At 39.4% G+C, this 17,594-nt stretch overlaps 1 protein-coding gene across 4 annotated transcripts in view; it reads left to right on the top strand.

The window, feature by feature from the left end:
- Window positions 1-57: 57 nt before the first annotated feature.
- The window catches only part of LOC111344908 (uncharacterized), a 19,262-nt gene continuing 1,725 nt past the window's right edge, over window positions 58-17,594 (top strand). The window contains exons 1-29 of one of the 4 annotated variants that reach the window (XM_022952210.2): window positions 74-403; window positions 2,223-3,173; window positions 3,419-3,506; window positions 3,929-4,021; window positions 4,962-5,002; window positions 5,461-5,739; window positions 6,588-6,651; window positions 6,735-6,876; window positions 7,696-7,743; window positions 7,917-8,006; window positions 8,079-8,191; window positions 8,569-8,890; window positions 9,180-9,311; window positions 9,773-9,847; window positions 10,421-10,594; window positions 10,973-11,032; window positions 11,131-11,214; window positions 11,510-11,611; window positions 12,593-12,772; window positions 13,261-13,380; window positions 13,597-13,706; window positions 14,085-14,154; window positions 14,362-14,442; window positions 15,476-15,550; window positions 15,642-15,667; window positions 15,745-15,799; window positions 16,309-16,365; window positions 16,557-16,796; window positions 17,497-17,547. In XM_022952210.2, the coding sequence (XP_022807945.2) occupies window positions 2,246-3,173; window positions 3,419-3,506; window positions 3,929-4,021; window positions 4,962-5,002; window positions 5,461-5,739; window positions 6,588-6,651; window positions 6,735-6,876; window positions 7,696-7,743; window positions 7,917-8,006; window positions 8,079-8,191; window positions 8,569-8,890; window positions 9,180-9,311; window positions 9,773-9,847; window positions 10,421-10,594; window positions 10,973-11,032; window positions 11,131-11,214; window positions 11,510-11,611; window positions 12,593-12,772; window positions 13,261-13,380; window positions 13,597-13,706; window positions 14,085-14,154; window positions 14,362-14,442; window positions 15,476-15,550; window positions 15,642-15,667; window positions 15,745-15,799; window positions 16,309-16,365; window positions 16,557-16,796; window positions 17,497-17,547 (3,900 nt within the window). In that variant the 5' untranslated portion in view covers window positions 74-403; window positions 2,223-2,245. Of the gene's footprint in view, window positions 404-2,222; window positions 3,174-3,418; window positions 3,507-3,928; window positions 4,022-4,961; window positions 5,003-5,460; window positions 5,995-6,587; window positions 6,652-6,734; window positions 6,877-7,695; window positions 7,744-7,916; window positions 8,007-8,078; window positions 8,192-8,568; window positions 8,891-9,179; window positions 9,312-9,772; window positions 9,848-10,420; window positions 10,595-10,972; window positions 11,033-11,130; window positions 11,215-11,509; window positions 11,612-12,592; window positions 12,773-13,260; window positions 13,381-13,596; window positions 13,707-14,084; window positions 14,155-14,361; window positions 14,443-15,475; window positions 15,551-15,641; window positions 15,668-15,744; window positions 15,800-16,308; window positions 16,366-16,556; window positions 16,797-17,496; window positions 17,548-17,594 lie in introns of all 4 variants that reach the window. The other 3 variants (XM_022952194.2, XM_022952182.2, XM_022952203.2) reach the window with 3 other exon arrangements.

The following is a 17,594-nucleotide window of genomic DNA, read 5'->3' as shown; positions in this document are numbered from 1 at the left end:
TCCCCTCCCTACTTAGAAAAATGTACTCGTCCCCAGTGTTTCTGTACTCGTTATCGTGTTTCAAACTTGATTGATTCTGACAGCTTCGATCAACGAATCTGGTCGATCGTGGCGGGTACTTTTCCCCGATTTGAAAAAGAATCGCAAATTATCCTTCTGCAAAGAAATCAATTCGTTGATCAACCACGGTTAGCTGATCCAAGACACCCACCGGGCTTGACATGGCATCTCAGCGGTGAATTGTCTCATTCTTTGTGCAAACATCTGTCCCGCGCTCAAGAGCTTGTCTTCGAACGGGACGTGGTAACCAAGCGTTTACACTCTTCAAAGTCCTTTCAATAGCACTTGGCCGTTGAACAGCGGAACAAAGCATCGCCTTAAATCTGTGAGACAGGAAAGTTAGGTATGTAAACTTAACTCGCTTTTTCTAGTTGTGTGGCTGAAAGTCTGTCTTAGTTCTCGAAAAAAGTCTTCGTACATTTTAGCTTCATGTTCGTTTCTACCTCAATTAGCGTTGACACGCTAATTCATAGGGAACTAAACAACTCGCCGGAGAATACTCAGTATTTCCTTGACTTTTACATGATTAATCGAAAATTTGATATATCAAGCTGTAAATTACTAGACTACGTGACCAACTACAACTGTTGCATTGCGATCGTTTCAGATAGGGGCGCTCGGATCCAATTTCATGGACATTGAGACCTACAGTACTTATAGAATTCCGATTGTTAAACAGACGACAGTTCGTTTGTTTGTAATTTGTTGAATAACGAAGTAATCAAACAAGATTTTGACCTTATTTCTTGAAGTAGGATGAATCTTTCTCCGCTTCAACTTTTACTTATTACAAAGCGTTCACGAGTCAATCACACAAAAATTTGCGTGTTTCAGTTCATGTCATTATATAACGGAATATCTGATCGCATTTCATAAGGCGGGAGTTTCCTTGTTTGATGATATTTTGACTAACTTTCCACTGTGGTCAACCATCGAGCAAGGAGTCAGAAGTGAAGAATAACTAAAACTTGTTTACTTTTTGTAAACAACAAGGTGATGGTAAACCCCGATGAGGAAACAATCAATTTTGACAAAACCCCCTTAAGCTTTTTAATAAATTTTAGAATAAATTTTCATACAAATATATTTAGATTAGTTTTAATTATTGTGTGGCGTCTGTGAGACAATTTCGTAGGGGGTATGCTCAAGGGGCTTCTCAATTGATCACTGGAAAAAATCTTAATTTTTTTACAAGTCAAAAGGAATTCAAAAATTTCAAGACTGTTGTACATAGATTTCAGTGAAAAGTGAAACTTCTAGAGGCAACACTGGTGTTTCAAAGATGGCTTTAACAGTATAATTAAGTTAACCATTCTGGCTCTTAAACCAAGTTATTATCACTTCCATCTAGCTGTTTTGTGAGAACTATTGTTCTGATCATGATAGCAGTCAGCTATGTTCAGTGAAGTGCAAACAATACCATTGTTTTGGATTCAATTTTGGCAGACAGTATTCTCTACATGTAAATTATTTTTTTATATTCAGCATTTTCAGAATGTTTTTAAGATGAGGGATAATAATTTCATCTTTACAGATAAGAATTGCCAGACATACTTAATATGACTGGGTAAAGTAAGTGTTCATGTCTTCAACAGCTCTCCACCATTCACTGCCAATGCAGGACACATTTCCTATACAGATGACATCCTTTGATCCATAAGTATTGAAGTGACATGATACTGAATAACCAGTGACTGCTTGTTACTGCTTGCAAATGGTTTATTATTGATCTCTAGTAATTGTCCATTTGACTCCCAGAAGTGATTGACATGTGACTTCTCCCATGTTCTCACACCATCCAGCAAATAGGATAATTAGAACACTCACACTTGTTGGCTAGAAGTTGTTTTCTTGATCTAACACCGAATTCTCACAACTAATTTCTAAGGAAATGTGCCACCACTAGAGGGGAGAATTAGCAATGAGATCCTGGGAGTTATAGGTAATTACTCTAACTTATGTATCCCTTTTAGATATCAGCTGTTCTGATACTCATTATGTTACAACAACACTTGATAGGAACATAAAATCTGAACACAAGATTATCCTTGAATGATACAAATACACTGGTATTAAGTTTATCCAGCAAATACATGGAACGGCTATTGGCTTGACTCATAATAGGTTATAATTTTTTTTTTCTTTTTTTTCTTAATTTCCAGATGATTCTGTTTGAAAAAGAGATATGATGGATGCAGATACTAGTGGACACTCTGATATATCTATATGCAGTGATGATACAGAATTTCTTCTAGGTCAGAATATCTCCATCCGGGAAATAGATGACGATGATGTCATCCAGGCCCATGAAAGTGTGAAAATCCCTTCATCTGTTAGTAGATCGTACCATTTGTCACCTCAACCTTCACCTCAAAAACTGCAGCAAATCAATTCAAGTAATTTGAGATCTCCACAAAGAAAGGGAGGGATTACTAAGCCAGGAAAAGGGCAGGATGTTATACCAAGATCACCAGGTCACAGCATAGCAAAGCAATTTTCTTCTGTAGAATCATCTAAGAGTAACATCAAAGCAAAAGCAGATAAGAAGTCACAACCTCCACAGAATTATACACCAAAAGAAAATTTAAAGGGGCAAACACCTCAGACTGGTTATGGTTCAGAAGCAGTGAGATACAGTCAAGATGGTGAGAGGACACCAAAAAGTAAGAAACAAGTTCCAGAAAACTTTGCCAAGCATCCACATGGTATAGGTAAATTTCAGTCACCAGAGAATCACAAATCAATTCACGCGCATCAAAATGCCACTGGTAATCCATCCTTGAAGTCTGATTCATTGTACAAACCATCACAATTAATTCCGCCATTAAGAGACAAAGCAAATTCAAAAAGAAAGCAAGTTGAGTTTGGTAGGTCACCATTAAAAGAAAACTACATTCCTGGCAATCAGAACAACTGGGAAATAGACTCAGAGATATCACTAGACTTGGTAAATGGTGATCAAAAGTTTGTTGAAACAGAAACAAATGACTTGGAAAGTCAAATGTCAGAGGCAACTGAAGATCTGGTTGCAGGACAGGATGGAGATGAAGAGGATTTCACAGAGAAGCTCAAGGAACTTAACTTAGCTGTGAATTATGATGCTGATACAAATGGTGAGTTGTATTTTCTAAGACTTTTTGTCTATTCCCTGAAAGACTTGTTATTTAAATCACTCAACAACATAATTATGTCCACAACAAACGAGAGAAGGGTTGGGTTCATGTTACTGATAATGCTTTAGACTCTCAGAGCTTGTTTGGCAGACTGACTGAATCAGTTTCTGCTAAAATGAACATCTAAAGAAAGAGGGACAGGATATAAAGTCCTTTAACAGTGTGAAATATTTTACTGTGTACAGAATACTTTGACGACAAAGTAAGAGAAGGAGCAGAACTTTTATCCAAACTGTTTGGTGGTCAGGTGGATAATTACTACAGCTCCTCCAGGTGAGTTAAATTGATTTCAACATTGGTTTTGCTTCGCTATACTCACAACCAATCAGAAACAAAACTAAAGCTATTTAAATTGTGATTATTCACATTCAAGACCGTTAACATACAGGTATGTTTACCCTTTGTCAAAATCGTGATTATTTCCATGAAATATTTTCACTTTTGGTGATTAGTCATTTTTTTTCTTTCCTTTTGGCTTAAGGATTCTCAATCATCATGCTGTCCTGTTGGAAATTAATGTCTCAAACAATTTTTTTAATAATCAGGGCAGACAGGGCTACACAATCAACTATTACTCCTGGGTTTGGACCATTTTTAACAACATTTTGTGGTGAATTCAGTGTAAAAATAAGATTATAACATATTGCTAACCTTTCCTGCTTCATTGAATCTAACTTCTCATCATTCTGATCTAGAAATGAGCTAATCATGTCAACTAACATCTCCACGAATAATGATTACCATAGCATGAAAAGACAGCCCTTGTATATGCAGACATTGAAAGTTGGGTAAGACAGCTGATGCTTGCACTCTGACAGTTGTGCAATAACAAACTTACAAATATTCTTATGGTTTATTTTATTGTAATGAAATTAGGAAGTGAAAGTCTTGGTAACCCTCCATGAGCAAGATAATACTTAATAGTTAAATGGCCAGTGCTAACAGGTTTAACAGTATGAGGGTGTCCATTCTTATTGCTGGACAATAACAATTATTAATTATTACACGACTCGGGAAGTCAGAGGGCCAATAACTAAAATCAACCAATCAAAATGCTCTATTGCTGGTCAATATTCTCTCAGTATTGGACCGGGCACTGTCCCAAATGGTCCCAAATGATTCCGCACTTGTGTCCCTTTGAACTTCAGTCGTGTAATAAATCTCTTATTAACCAAGCTTGCTCGGGACCGTACTGGAAGAATATCGGCCCTCTGTCTTTTTTGTACGGACCTCCCTGCGCTCGGTCTGTACTGTCAAGACCTCGGGTCGATATTCTCCCAGTACGGCCCTCGCACTTGGTTAATAAGATATATTTATCCACTACATGTAACTCGAAGTTGTCTGTAATATTGCTGTAAGGAAATGAGTGTGGCTTGTGGGGTGAATTTTTTGTAATATGCTTAAGCTAATGAGTGATCAGAGCACTAAACAGACAGCTCTCTCACCTACAACAGCATCCATCCTCATCACCAAATAATCCAGATTTCATAATTATCCTGAGATATTCTTTCATAAAGTGCTGCACTTGACAAGGGAAGGGGGGGGGGTGTGGAAAGAGTTCTTGACCTTATCAATACCCTTTACTTGTAATCCCAGGACATCGAATAATGTTAATGTTTTTTATGTTTTTTAGCAACTATTTCTGAGCACCTTGGATTTGTAATGGATACCAAGTTATGTTACTCATACATGTGGATAGTCAGTTGATTGCATTTGATTTTTTTGTAGTGGTCAGTCTAAGAGCTCAGGATCAGCAAGTGTCCAGGAAGGTAAGGATGTACAGAGCATAGTTGGATGTTTAGATTCTTTTTTAGTTTATAGCAAATTCTCTTGGGTTGCTGGATATAGATTGGAACATTTTCAAACGTAACTACTGCACTTGAACAATAATGATGATGATGGTGATGATCATAATGATAGTAGTAAAGATGATGATAATGATTATAATTTCAGATGAGAACAAGTTCAAAAGAGAAAATTTTCTGGAAAAATTAACTTTAGACAAAGGCAAAATTAAAAGCTTCTTCAAACCTGGGGAAAACATCCATTGTACTGATCAAAGGGACCTAAATTCTTGAAATACATTTTCATGCCCAGAAAAGAGGATAGGGAAATGTCTGAGATGAAGCTGTCACTTTATTGTGAAACCTGTTCTACCAAAACATCAGTCTTGACTGTTTGCCATGATTCAAATATTTTGCGTTTTACAAAAATCGTGTTTTAACAGTTTCTAGATCTGACAGTCATCTTGAGGAAAGGAGAACTCAAAGTCACACCAGTAGCACTACACAGCGGTCTCTTCAACAATCCATTTCACCACAAGTGCAGTCACGAACAGAGGAACAGAACAGTGGGACCTTAACAGATCAAAGCAGCTCCTTCGAGTCTAGTGTGTCAACATCAGCTAGAAGACGTAGAGCAGCTGGCCGTAAAGAGGTGCGATTTAGAGATGAAATGGCATCATCAAAAGAAATTCCGCAGCGTGACCATCATGTGGCAACAGATGGTGAGTTTATTCAAGAGACTTCTGCTTTTAGAGCAGCAATGAACTATGATGATGATGATGATGATGATGATGATGATGACAATGCTAGTGATAATACTGAGGAGCAGAGAAAGTATTATTACAATCACACTGACAAGATGAATTACACACAAAATAGAAGGGTGATACCAGTGCAAAATCAAGATGAGTTAGGCACAGAAACTGTCCATAATTATGAACCAAGTGTAAAATCAAAGTCTTCATCAAAGCAGCAAGGTGAGGATAGTTGTAGATTACTGATTTAGAAGAAGATACAGAATGCAGCAGTCAATATATAAGTAACAAATATATTTTTGGTTGCTGACTGTATCTGTTTAGTTGTAGACCGCTCATGACATCAAAATGTGGTATGCACAAAAATGTTGCACCACTGTTCTTACCACATCTTGATGTCCTTCATGATTCATTAATGAACAGATGCATGGCAACTTGAAATATAGTGAAGAAGCAAAAGTTGTTAATGGTGACATCATCTATGAAAGTATGCAAGTATGTAACTCAGCTTATCATAGAAATGCATGTAACAGCTCACTACTACCCCATGCAACACACTTTAAGCAAGAGAAATATAACATCACATCACTGCACAAGTTTGTTTACCCAACAGTTGACTGTCTTTTTACACCTGTGTTAGTTGAGCTTGATATAGCACTTTATCTACCTATTTGCTCACACAGAAGACATGGATATGTATACAGGATTCTTGTCACATATAAACCTAGTGTATGACTGAGTCCACAAACAAGTCCTCTACAACTCAGCAGTACATAGCATCTGACTGCATAATTTATGCACACATTTTTTTGCAGGAACGTCTCATCATAATTCAGATGAAGGTTTTTCATTGCTACACAAGAACAGGACTGTGCAGCGGTAATTATGATGGCCTTCATATCCCATTCAGAGTACCATTTTGTATCTTACATTATTTTTTCTTGTTCTCCTTGGTTTTGCAGGTTTAATGTGGAAAAGTTTTCTGATAGTGGGACCTCCAGAAGGTTGGACTATCAGGACAATGGACCAGTACCTCCAGGATTTATGACTTCAACTCCTCACAAAAAATTTGAGCCTGTCTTTTCATCACCCAAGGCTTTTCAGGTTGGTTAAACCATTTAGAGTAGAATACCAATCAGTTTTGATATGCTAGTTCATATGATGGAACAAGTTCCTGTGCTTGATTATTATTACCAGCTCTTTAAATAGTTATTAAGGAAGACAAGTCATGCAGACCAAATGCATTTTCAGGGTTTGTATGGGTTCTGGAAAACCTGAAAATTCCTGGAATTTTATTTTGACATTTTCCAGGACTGGAAAGTCCTGGGAAAAGACCACAGGTCCTGGAAAGTTCTGGAAAGTAGCTTAACTCAAGCAATAAAGTTTTCAGAATTAACATTATAAGAAATACAATAAATATATGAATATATGAAGTTCAAAATTATAAGAAATGTATGTAGACTGTATGGAGCACTGATTTTGATATCTTGGGGAAGAAAGGGTTTAAAGTAATCTTGGAAACATCAATCTGAGTCCTAAAAAAGTCCTTGAAATTTGTTTTTGGAAAAGAGTTTCTCATAACTAAGTGGGGTGGACCACTGACCTAGGGGTCTGTGCCCAAGCCATGACAGGGTTTCTGTTGTGTTCTTTGACCAGACACTTTCATCTTACAGTCCCCCCTCTCCCTCCCTACCCTAGAGTAGAAATGTTACCAGCAATCTGTCAGAGAAACCTTACAAAATGCTGAGGGATATTCCTTGATGCACTAGGAGAAAAAGGTATATTAATTATCCCTACATGACCCGCACCATTCCTTTCTGGTTCACACGTCAAAAGAACAATGTTATTCTCTCTATGAAAACAGGTGTTTCTTAACAGTCATTATACTAATCAAAGATATTACACGCATGTTCATTATCTTAGACAGAGAAAGTGGAGGCGCAAAAAGAAGCACAGAGGATAATGCTAAAGGTACCGATAAGAGGGTTGGGGAAAATTAAATTTCTTTCACTTAGAAGAAATGATTTCCTCCGAGGCACGTGTAGTCCTGGCTTGATTTTACCTCCCTCTCCTCCTCTTTTCGATACTCTTCTATTTTAGACTGGTGGAGCACTGAAGTGGATCAGACTCGTTATTTATTATAGTTGCAGGAAAATGAAAGGAAACTTAACAGAAGCTTACAAGAAGTTAGAGACGTGGAATTTGAGCTCGAAGAAGCCGCATCAAGAAAAAAGGTACCACTTTGATTTTTTAACGACAATAGAAATGATAGAAGGTTTACTCAAGTTATGCTTTCCTCCAACTAGATCGCTTTACAAGAACTTCAAGTTCTAGAAGAAACGATCACACGGAACAAAGCAGAAGTCAACTCTTCCGAAAATCTGGTAGAACAGTACAGGCAACAAGCAACCAAAACTAGGTAAGTTTTGGTGGTCGAATGCTCTTGACGTTATGTTTGTTTGTTGTGGTTATAACGTTTTGGTAGGTACTTGGTGAAATCCTTCATACATGCATCAATACAGAAGAACATATGGGAATACATGGTCATTTGCATTCATTAACATACATTAAGGATTACACCAAGTGCTTACCAACGTTTTGATAAACCGTAACCATGAATGCGTCTGATCAAGATTAGTTTGGTCTTATCCTGGTTTTGCAACCCCCCGGCCCGTGGGATGGGAGAGGAAAGGGAAAACTTTCTTAACTCAGCTTTAGCGTCTTCAAAACGAGCATTGAAAAGGAAATTTTGTCTCGTAGCGTCTGACACACTATTTCACATACTGAAAATTACAGATCCCAGCTCATGGACCTTGAACTACAGCGAGACAACATCCAACATGAAATCAAAGAACTCCGAAACTGTCTCGCAAAACAGAAACAAGAGTCGGAACAAGTTGTAGAAGTCGAGAAGAGAAACGAGTTGAAAGTCCTAGAGTTGAGTATAGAGAGAGATCAAATTCAAAGCGAAGTTGAGTCATTGCGATCTCAACTTAACCACGCTGATGGAAATTTTGCTCAAGAAAAACAGAAGTATGTGGAAAAGCTAAGATTTGCTCAAGATCAATTGCAAGAGGAGCAGCGAACATCGAAAGAAAGTGTTGAAAAACTCAAACAGGTTGGTGGAAATGTTGCCATAACACAGCTTTGAAGAGATTTGATCTTGCGTGGTATATGAGCTAGTGTAGTATAAAGTGTGAAGTATATCGGAGTCGATTTCGAGTAAGAAAACAACGTTCAAAAATTGTGATCGTCAAGGTAAGAGTAGTCCTGAAAAGAACTTTAGTCAGAGGATGTTTCAAAAACCTGAGTTGAGAGTGGAAGTCATCGTCAGAGCCACATGAACAACAAATATAATCTACTGCTGTGTTAATACATTTTTATTTTATTCTCTTTTTATTCTATAGCAACTTGAAGACGAACGCCAGAAGGCGCGGGACTCACACTACGAAAGAATCAATGCCATTCACAAATTACAAGATGAATCCAAAGAGATGCATGAAAAGGAAATTGAAGTGCTAAAAAACAGATTTGTGAGGGTGAGTGATATAACACGGAAGCCAGGACTACTTTGCTTTTCACCCTTTAACGCCTACGAGTTTTAATTTTTTAAGAGTTTTTCTAATTTTTTTAATTACAACTTAAGGTCACGGGAATTAGGGTAACGATTTCTGGCTAAAAAGGCTCCTGACTGCTAAAAAAATTCTCCATTTCAGGACCGTATGAAATGTTTGGAGAACAGTATGGAGAATATACAAACTGATGTTAGGGTGTAAGAGGCCGGTTACTTCTCAACAATGACTTCATTTTAAGGTTACAGGCCAAAATGTAGTTTGCAGCAATAAAAACCCTTTTTTGTGTTTTTTCTTTACTTTTATTATCCGCAAGGTGGAGTTTTCGACGGTAATTCTTGCGTTCTCCCCCGCTGGATCGTTTTTGAATAAGTTTACAATACAAAATGAAAAGTCCGTTTTCTTTCCTTTTTATTTTTGTAACACAGGAAAAAGAAATGGAATTGGAGACGTTGCGTGAAAAAACCCGAAGAGATACAGAAGGACTCAATAAAAAGTTACAGGTACACTTATCAATGCAATCAGATAGCTTGAAAACATCTTAGAATATGGTCCAGTACTTCTCCGCAGAAAACTTGCCTTGCGATGAAAAGCTTTAACCCGTTCAATTTTAGGATCTAGACAGTAACTCCACTCCATGGCTACCTAAACTTTTGTTTGACTCATCATCTGAGAATTTAATGTCAAAGGTAACAATGAGGATTTGAATTTTCACTTCTGCTTGACAGTGTAAATATTGAATGGAGGTTGGTCACACTTACGCCGAAAACACGGCACGTGACAGGGTTGTTGTCCTTTTGTTTCCTGTTCCATACTATTAACTCCTCCACCTCCGCTCTCGAGGCTTTGATGCTTCTGGTCTGATCATAGTTAGCCTCTTGCAAGCGTTCAGTCAGTTGAGGGGGGGGGGGGTGGGTGCGTAGTAATCAGGTAGCGACCTCACCCAAACCTCTTCGTTTCGTTTTGCGCCACTATCAGGCTTCGTGCACAAACTCAGCGCCTACAATAGTCTTCTAATTTAGTTAGATGGCTGTTAAAGAATAGCTGTCTTCAACGACCTTTTTACTTCGCCATAGGAACAAGATCACACGATATCTCATTTACAGAGCAGCTTGAAGGAGTACGAGGAGGAAATAACAAAACTCAAGACTCAAGTATTTCAAGAACAGAAGAAGTTATTTGATTGTGAGAGCGAATGGAAAGAGAACTTAGCAAAACAAGACACACACGTCAAGTCCTTGAGGATTGAGGTACAAGGCTATTTCCATAAAGTTTAACTACCCACAAAAAATGCAAAAGGAAGTCACACACTTGTGCACTTAAAATAAAGTAAACGCCCACAAATCGTGAGAAATCGATTTTTTTTTTTGGTGTTTTGAAAGATGGAATAGCACTATGTACTTCTACCCATCCAAAGTAAATTGACAACGTAACGGACCAATAAATCCCAAGCGCAGGAAGTAACACGAAACCAATCCCGATTCATTTCTTCTTGGCTCACATTTGATTAGAAAGAAAGCCGAGCAATTTTGAGCTTAGGAAAATGTAAAGATGTGCGCTAATTTTGTAAGTCGCCCTTTTCTTAACTGATCTTTGTTCATCGGTTTCGTTCTCTGGATTATTCTCAGATTGACTCTCTGAACGAAAACGAAGCATGTCTCCACGAAAACATAAGAAGAACTGAGCAGGTAAGTTGATGTTGTTACGGTGAATCGAATAGCTGGTACAGCTAGCTTTGCCTGTAATCTGCTCCTCCAGTGACTGAGGCTTTCTTGCGATCTTTCAGCTTCTGGAAGAGAAAATTTTGGAATTGAAAAGACATGAAGAAAAGTCCTCTTCTCTGTCTGAAGAGCTCAAGCAAGTTATGAAGGTAAGCAAGTGACCCCGCGTTCTGTATTCGAGTATCTGAATAGTGCGAATGAGAAGTAATTCTGTAAGTGGCAGTCACTATTAAATTCTTGTACGGTGACGGAGGTCTTACGGCTGTCTGGTAAGGTCAGGTCAGCCCTACTAACACAGAGGAGCTTGTTGAAATTGTAGCTTGATACACCACTATCACTGTTAACCCTGTTGAATCCCTCTTCGACCTCCGCTGAAACGGACTGAATGAAAGGCTTATAAGTTCCCCTTGAAAGTTTCCCTGAAACTCTTCTTTTTTCTGGTAGAATAAAGATGACGAGATTACGATGTTGCGGGGCCTGGTTCGTCAGCAGGAAGACGCCACAAGATTATTGGGAGAAAAGTTGAGAAACGAAGCACAGGAACATGTGAGTTTACAGAAATATTGCAATTTGAAACACGGCATACTCTGCAACACGTCAATTTTATGTTGCTCTTGATGATAAGCCCAGATTAAGTCCTTTATAATTCTGAACCGGATGGTACCCCTTACGACTTCAAAGTTATGGCTAGCAAGATTTGTTTCTGTTGTAACCATCGTGGGCGATCCTCTTCACCAGAGGTTTTCACGTAGAGCACTATTCGATTGAGTGTCGTAAAACCAAAACCAACAGCCAATCAGAACATGAGAGAACCAATGAGAATGTAAAGGAATAACCAGGAAACTGTGTAAAACGCGGGAAGACACGTGTGGCTAAGGTGCGATTTGTTTTAGTTTTGCATCTGATTGGTTGACAGGGAGTGTCTCGAGTTTTCTGGACCAATAACAGTACAAAGTAAAGCCAAACTAAAGCAATCTGGGATTACATTCGACACCCCACTTAAAATTTCTCTAAAGGAAAAATGAGTCTCCCACACGAGGATTCAAACCTCAGACCTTTGGAATTCTGGGCCTGTTGCTCTACCAATGAGCGAAGGAGAACTCATTGATAGCTGGGCCAATAGGCAACGCCGCATGGCTCTACCAATGAGCTAAGGAGAACTCATTGATAGCTGAGCCAATAGGCAACGCCGCATGGCTCTACCAATGAGCTAAGGAGAACTCACTGATACCTGGGCCAATAGGCTACGCCGCATGGCTCTACCAATGAGCTAAGGAGAACTCACTGATGCCTGGGCCAATAGGCAACCCCGCATGTTAGTTTCATATGTGACAAGCATCCTGTATACTGTATTTAAAAGATTAGCAATGTCAAAAGCGTCGAATTTGAAAACGGTTCATTTTGAGCTAGATTGTCGAACGCCGAAAGAACAATTTCGATCTTTTGACATCAGGCTCTTTAAATTGTTTCCTCGTAATATTTTAAGAAACAAATTATTATTAAATGACTGATTGTTATGTCTGGCAGATTCGAAATGCTCTGGAAAAGGAACGGGAGTCAACAGATCGTGAGCGTGCTCGGCACCAGGCCAAACTGGAGGAAATACGTGACAAATATGAATCAGCTCTGAAGCAAGTGAGAGAGGAACTGGAAACTGAGAGACAAGGACATCATCACCTTCATGCTTCAGTCAATAAAATTAAAAAGGTTGGTGGAAGAAGGTCCTCCATCACTGTCAGTAACCAGAGGTGCTGATGCCACTCTTAAAATTTAGGAGCTGCCTAAACTTTCGAAGTTTGTCATTTGGAATCCGTGCCAATTTTCGCCATTGCGATTTATTCATGTTCCCTTTCGTTTTTCTCTTGCTCCTTTGGTCTTTGTTTACCCATTTTATCGGTTTCTTCTGATCAACGATCCAAGTACCACCCGAAATATGGTGATGCAACTCCTTCAAGACAGCAGGCAACTTTTGTGGCGCAATAAATTACTGATAAAATCACTCTCGCAAACTAGGAAATTGAAACTGGGGTGTTACGAAGAAATTTACGAAGAAATTCGCATTCTTTTTGTCGAGGATTTAGCAAATTAACTTTCAACGAACCCTCGAAATGTTATTTAATCGCGCACTTTCTGCTTATTGTCTCTGGTTGTGTGGCAATGTGATATTGTTTGACTACAGTGTCGATGCCTTGCAGGAAATTGAACGGTTACGAGAATTGAACCTGAAGGCTGAACAGGAAAAAGTAAACGCGGTGGCTCATGTTAGAAGTGAAGCTAAAGAAGAGATTGTGAAGATGAGGGATAAACTACAGGAGGTAGCAAAGAAATTAGTGTATGATACTACAGGCGCATCTCCTATGATGACCACTATGTTATATGTCTAGGCAGGCAGACTGCCTATACATTGACCTCCAAACACAACTTTCCACAAAGAAGTGACGATATACTTTTATCGCTGAAAACTTTTAATGGAAACAGCAGCTATTTGTATTTACTTGGTGATTGCTAACAGCTTACTTTGATTGATTTAGCTGACCGCATTAGCAGAGACCTCCGAGAAAGAGACCGCCATGGAACTCACAGAAGAGTGTCGGAAAACGGCCGCGTTGCTCGGAGATTCTGCAAACACGACCCCTGTGAGGTAACCACAAATTAACAGAGACGGGAGTGCATTTTGAACTGGTCGTGAGACCAAAACTGAAAAAAAATTATCTCTTACTTCCAATTACTTCATAGATAAAAAGCACAAGTGATCAATGAGACTTAAGAGAGTAACATAACCGCCTAAAGCTCATCTGATTGGTTGAAAAGGTGGCCCAAGGTTTCTTGACGAATCACAGGGTCGCAAAGTGAAACCACTGCATTACTTTGGACAATCACGCCCAATTGAAAATCCCCCCAAAATGTTCCATACTTAATCGGTTCTATTTGTAAAGAGTCTGGGTCATTTTAAAGTAGTTCTTTCTAAACTAAAGCCAATTACTTTTTCTAAACTAAAGCCGATTTTTTTTTCTTGTAGGAATTTGTCAAGCAGTTATGTTGGTGAAAGTCCTCGATCAACCACAGACAGTCCCGCCCGGGAGGCGCTGGTAACTAATAAAGTTGTAGATTTGTTGAAGAAACGTTACCACAACATTTACTGGGAACTCTTTTTCAGTTGTTAGACTGCTTGGTATGTTTCTTCTCTTCAGAGAAAAAACGTGCTCTGTGTTTCGTTTAGTTGCAACCCAGGCCATATTCCATAACCGCTTCTTTAATTTGTCAAAATTTTCGATTTGTTCTTCTATGAATTACAGCTGAATCTGCGATCTTACAATGAAGAGTTACGACAGCATTTGATTGAAGCCCGTAAAGAGCTGGAACAAAACAAGAAGCAGGTATTTATCACTAAGGAGAGCTCAGCGAAGTATATTTGACCCTCAGTAATGGAAAGCAGGAAGAATGGAAGAAAGATGTGTAAAGTGTGACAGAACGCTGGTTCTGGTGTGTTGAACTCAGTCAGCGTTCAGATCAATGAATTTTGATGGATCAAGTTTTGTTGATTAGCTGATAAAGTAAAGCTCTTGTTTGTAAGCATGACCTCGTCCCAATCAAAGTTTTGTCCCAATACATTCCATCCTATCATAGTAAAGGTGGAGGCGCGGTGGCCTCATGGTTGGTGCGCTCGACTCTGGATCAAGTGGTCTGGGTTCGAGCCCCGGCCGGGACATTGTGTTGTGTTGTTAGACAAGACACTTTACTCTCACAGTGCCTCTCTTCACCCAGGTGTTTAAATGGGTACCGGCAAATTTAATGCTGGGGGTAACCCTGCGATGGACTAGCATCCCATCCAGGGGGGAGTAGAACTACTCCTAGTCGCTTCATGCCACAGAAACCGGAGTTAAGCGCCGACCTGATGGGCCACTGGCTCGTAAACAGACTTTTTTTTATGTGATCGTTCTTGTCGTTGTACAAGGAAAGGCTTTTGAATGCCCTCCGTTGTATTCTCAATTATCTTCTATCATTGAACGCTTAGTGATAAATTAAATTGGTTTGTCTCTTCTCCCTCCCATCCCATCCCACCCCATCCCACCTCCCTCCCCAATCTAATGTCATTAGGTAGCAGCGATTACTGTGGCTAAGTTTGTCTTTGTTGTTGGTTCTCCCTTTCTCTTAATGGATTTTTTTCCTCTTTCTTAAACCGCAAATTTCAACTCAATGATGCCCGTATGTACTCAAACCAGGGCTCGAGCTCGTAGGCTTTACATTCATAAACAAATTACTCATTGTCATCCAGGAAAGTATTGGACTGCAAAAACTATTTCTTTCAGTATGCAATCTTATGAGGTGCATGAAGATTACTTAACAACTGCACATAATGCAGTAAATTTAGGAATCAATCAATTTATTTCGTGCTGTTACTTCATTCAGTTCCAGCAACCGGGTAGCGGAGACCCGCTCACTCCGCAACAAGTACACTTATTCAAAAAGACGCTCATTGCCAAGGTAGGAATTTGATGGAACATTCTGCCGGTTATCCTCGACTTGGTGGGTTTTCTGATGTTCTCTCTCTCTCTCTCTCTTTTTATCTTTTCAGGATGAAGAAATAGCCAGAGGAAAAAGGTAACAAAAACTTTTTCCTTCCCTTTTTCGAAAAAAAGGCAAATCAATGCTTGATTATTGTTTTCTCTTATCAACAGGCAGCTGCAAGAGGAGAGTGAAAGGAATGCATTGCAGATCAAATCAGAGAGAACGGTAGGCTATTGATCACTTCTTTGTGTGACGTTAAAGCAGCTGCTTAATGGGGCTAGGTCACACTGAGTTTGCTCATTGAGTTCTTTCAGTTTGGCACTTAAAGCGGTAACCGCCGCCCAGTTAGCCCAATGTATAGTGCGCTGGACTGTTGTGCGGGAGGTCGAGGGTTCAAGCCCCGGCCGGACCAACACCCAAGGTCTTAAAATAAATGAGAAGAATTTGCTACCTTTCTATAACATCAAGAAATAGTTAGATATTCTAGTCTTCTCGGATAGGAACGAATAAATGGAGGTCCCGTCTCCTGCAGGGTTGGGGTAGGAGACGTTAATTTCCCACACACGAGATTACTGTGTGATGGATGTCCTCCCCTGGGGTGGGATGGGTGGGTACAAAAGGGTTAGGTGTCAATTGGGACGAAAGTTCTGTTCCTTTCTCCTGCCATTCCCGTGGCGAATGAATCAAATTCTAAAATTGTGTGAGAACTTCAATTAGTTTTCTGTTTATTTCAGGCCTATCAAAAGACCATAGATCGCCTGGAGAAGGAACTCAAGCAGGCAAAGGCTGCGGTAAATGCAACTCCTTAATAATAGCAATGATAAAGAAGTATTATCGTGATTTTTTTTTACTTCTGATGGAGATAGCGACGTTTTGTCTGCATAGCACGGTCTTTACTTTTCTACTGAACGATTGCGTGTCCTACACAGAACATTTCGTTTTTGTTACCCTATCGCTTTTTACAATCATCTTATTTACCCAGACTCCCGCTGGCAGCCCTATGATAAACGGGACCTCCTCTCCTCCAGAGAGTGGCGTTGGCACCAGTCTCAGTTCGACGACTCCAAGCCCGAGGCCTGGAGAGGACTCTAGCACGGCACGTCTTTTACGACACTTGCAAGGCAGAGTGCAACAGTTGCGGGCGCAAAATGATAGTCTGCGGAAGTCATCGGAGAACGAGTCCTTAAATGACAGTCATTGTAGTGTGATGTCAACGGAGTCGGTAAGATATCTAGTTACACGTTACCAAAGGAGCCACTGTGCCCACTTTGATTGGATGTTTAAATCTTTCGCTCTGACGGAGAAGTAATGCTGGATACGTTAGCTTAAAAACTCTTTACGGTGGTTGGTTTACATTATCGACTCGTTTGACAAAACCAAATTATCTCTAAGATATTGTTCCCATAACTTTTCTTTTTCTTGGAGTTCACTGAACCAATTACCTCATGTAGTTCCTGAAAAATCCTTTCTTACCACAAACTAGAAAGACCAGCGACCCGTGTTGGTGGTTGCTGGTCTGGTGGTTATTTTTCCCCTTACCGTGTCTACATCCAAGATAAATGGTGGAACAGAAAATTAACTCTGGTAAATTAAAGTGCTAAAGCACTTGTGTTTATAGTGCTACGCGTCACAACATTTATATGTACCCTCACATTCAAGATAGATATGTAAATAGTGTTGAAATTCAAATCACTAATATTTTAGGAAACTATACAGAATTGACTGGTTCTGGAGCTAAGACCTGCACTGACTTTCTTTATATTTAGAGTTTGAATCATGGTTTTGGGTATCGTAAATTTACCAGGACTATCAAGAAACTGGACACTTGTTTATTTGCTAACCTTTAGAATTATATCCATTCCTCCATCTTTAATTTCTTTTACCTTTCTTCTTATACTTTTCATTTTTTTGTGTGTGTGCAGTTCAACGGAGGCGAAACAGAAGAAACCAAAAGACTTCATGCCGCACTGAAGGTGTATATTTCATTCCATCATTCATCTTTGCTTTTTTCCAGTCCTTA

This window comes from Stylophora pistillata, chromosome 13 (genome assembly GCF_964205215.1).
Source record: "Stylophora pistillata chromosome 13, jaStyPist1.2, whole genome shotgun sequence".
In the NCBI taxonomy this organism is placed as follows: domain Eukaryota; kingdom Metazoa; phylum Cnidaria; class Anthozoa; order Scleractinia; family Pocilloporidae; genus Stylophora; species Stylophora pistillata.
The sequence above is the reverse complement of the archived record's forward strand: the minus strand, read 5'-3'. Positions and strand labels throughout refer to the sequence as shown.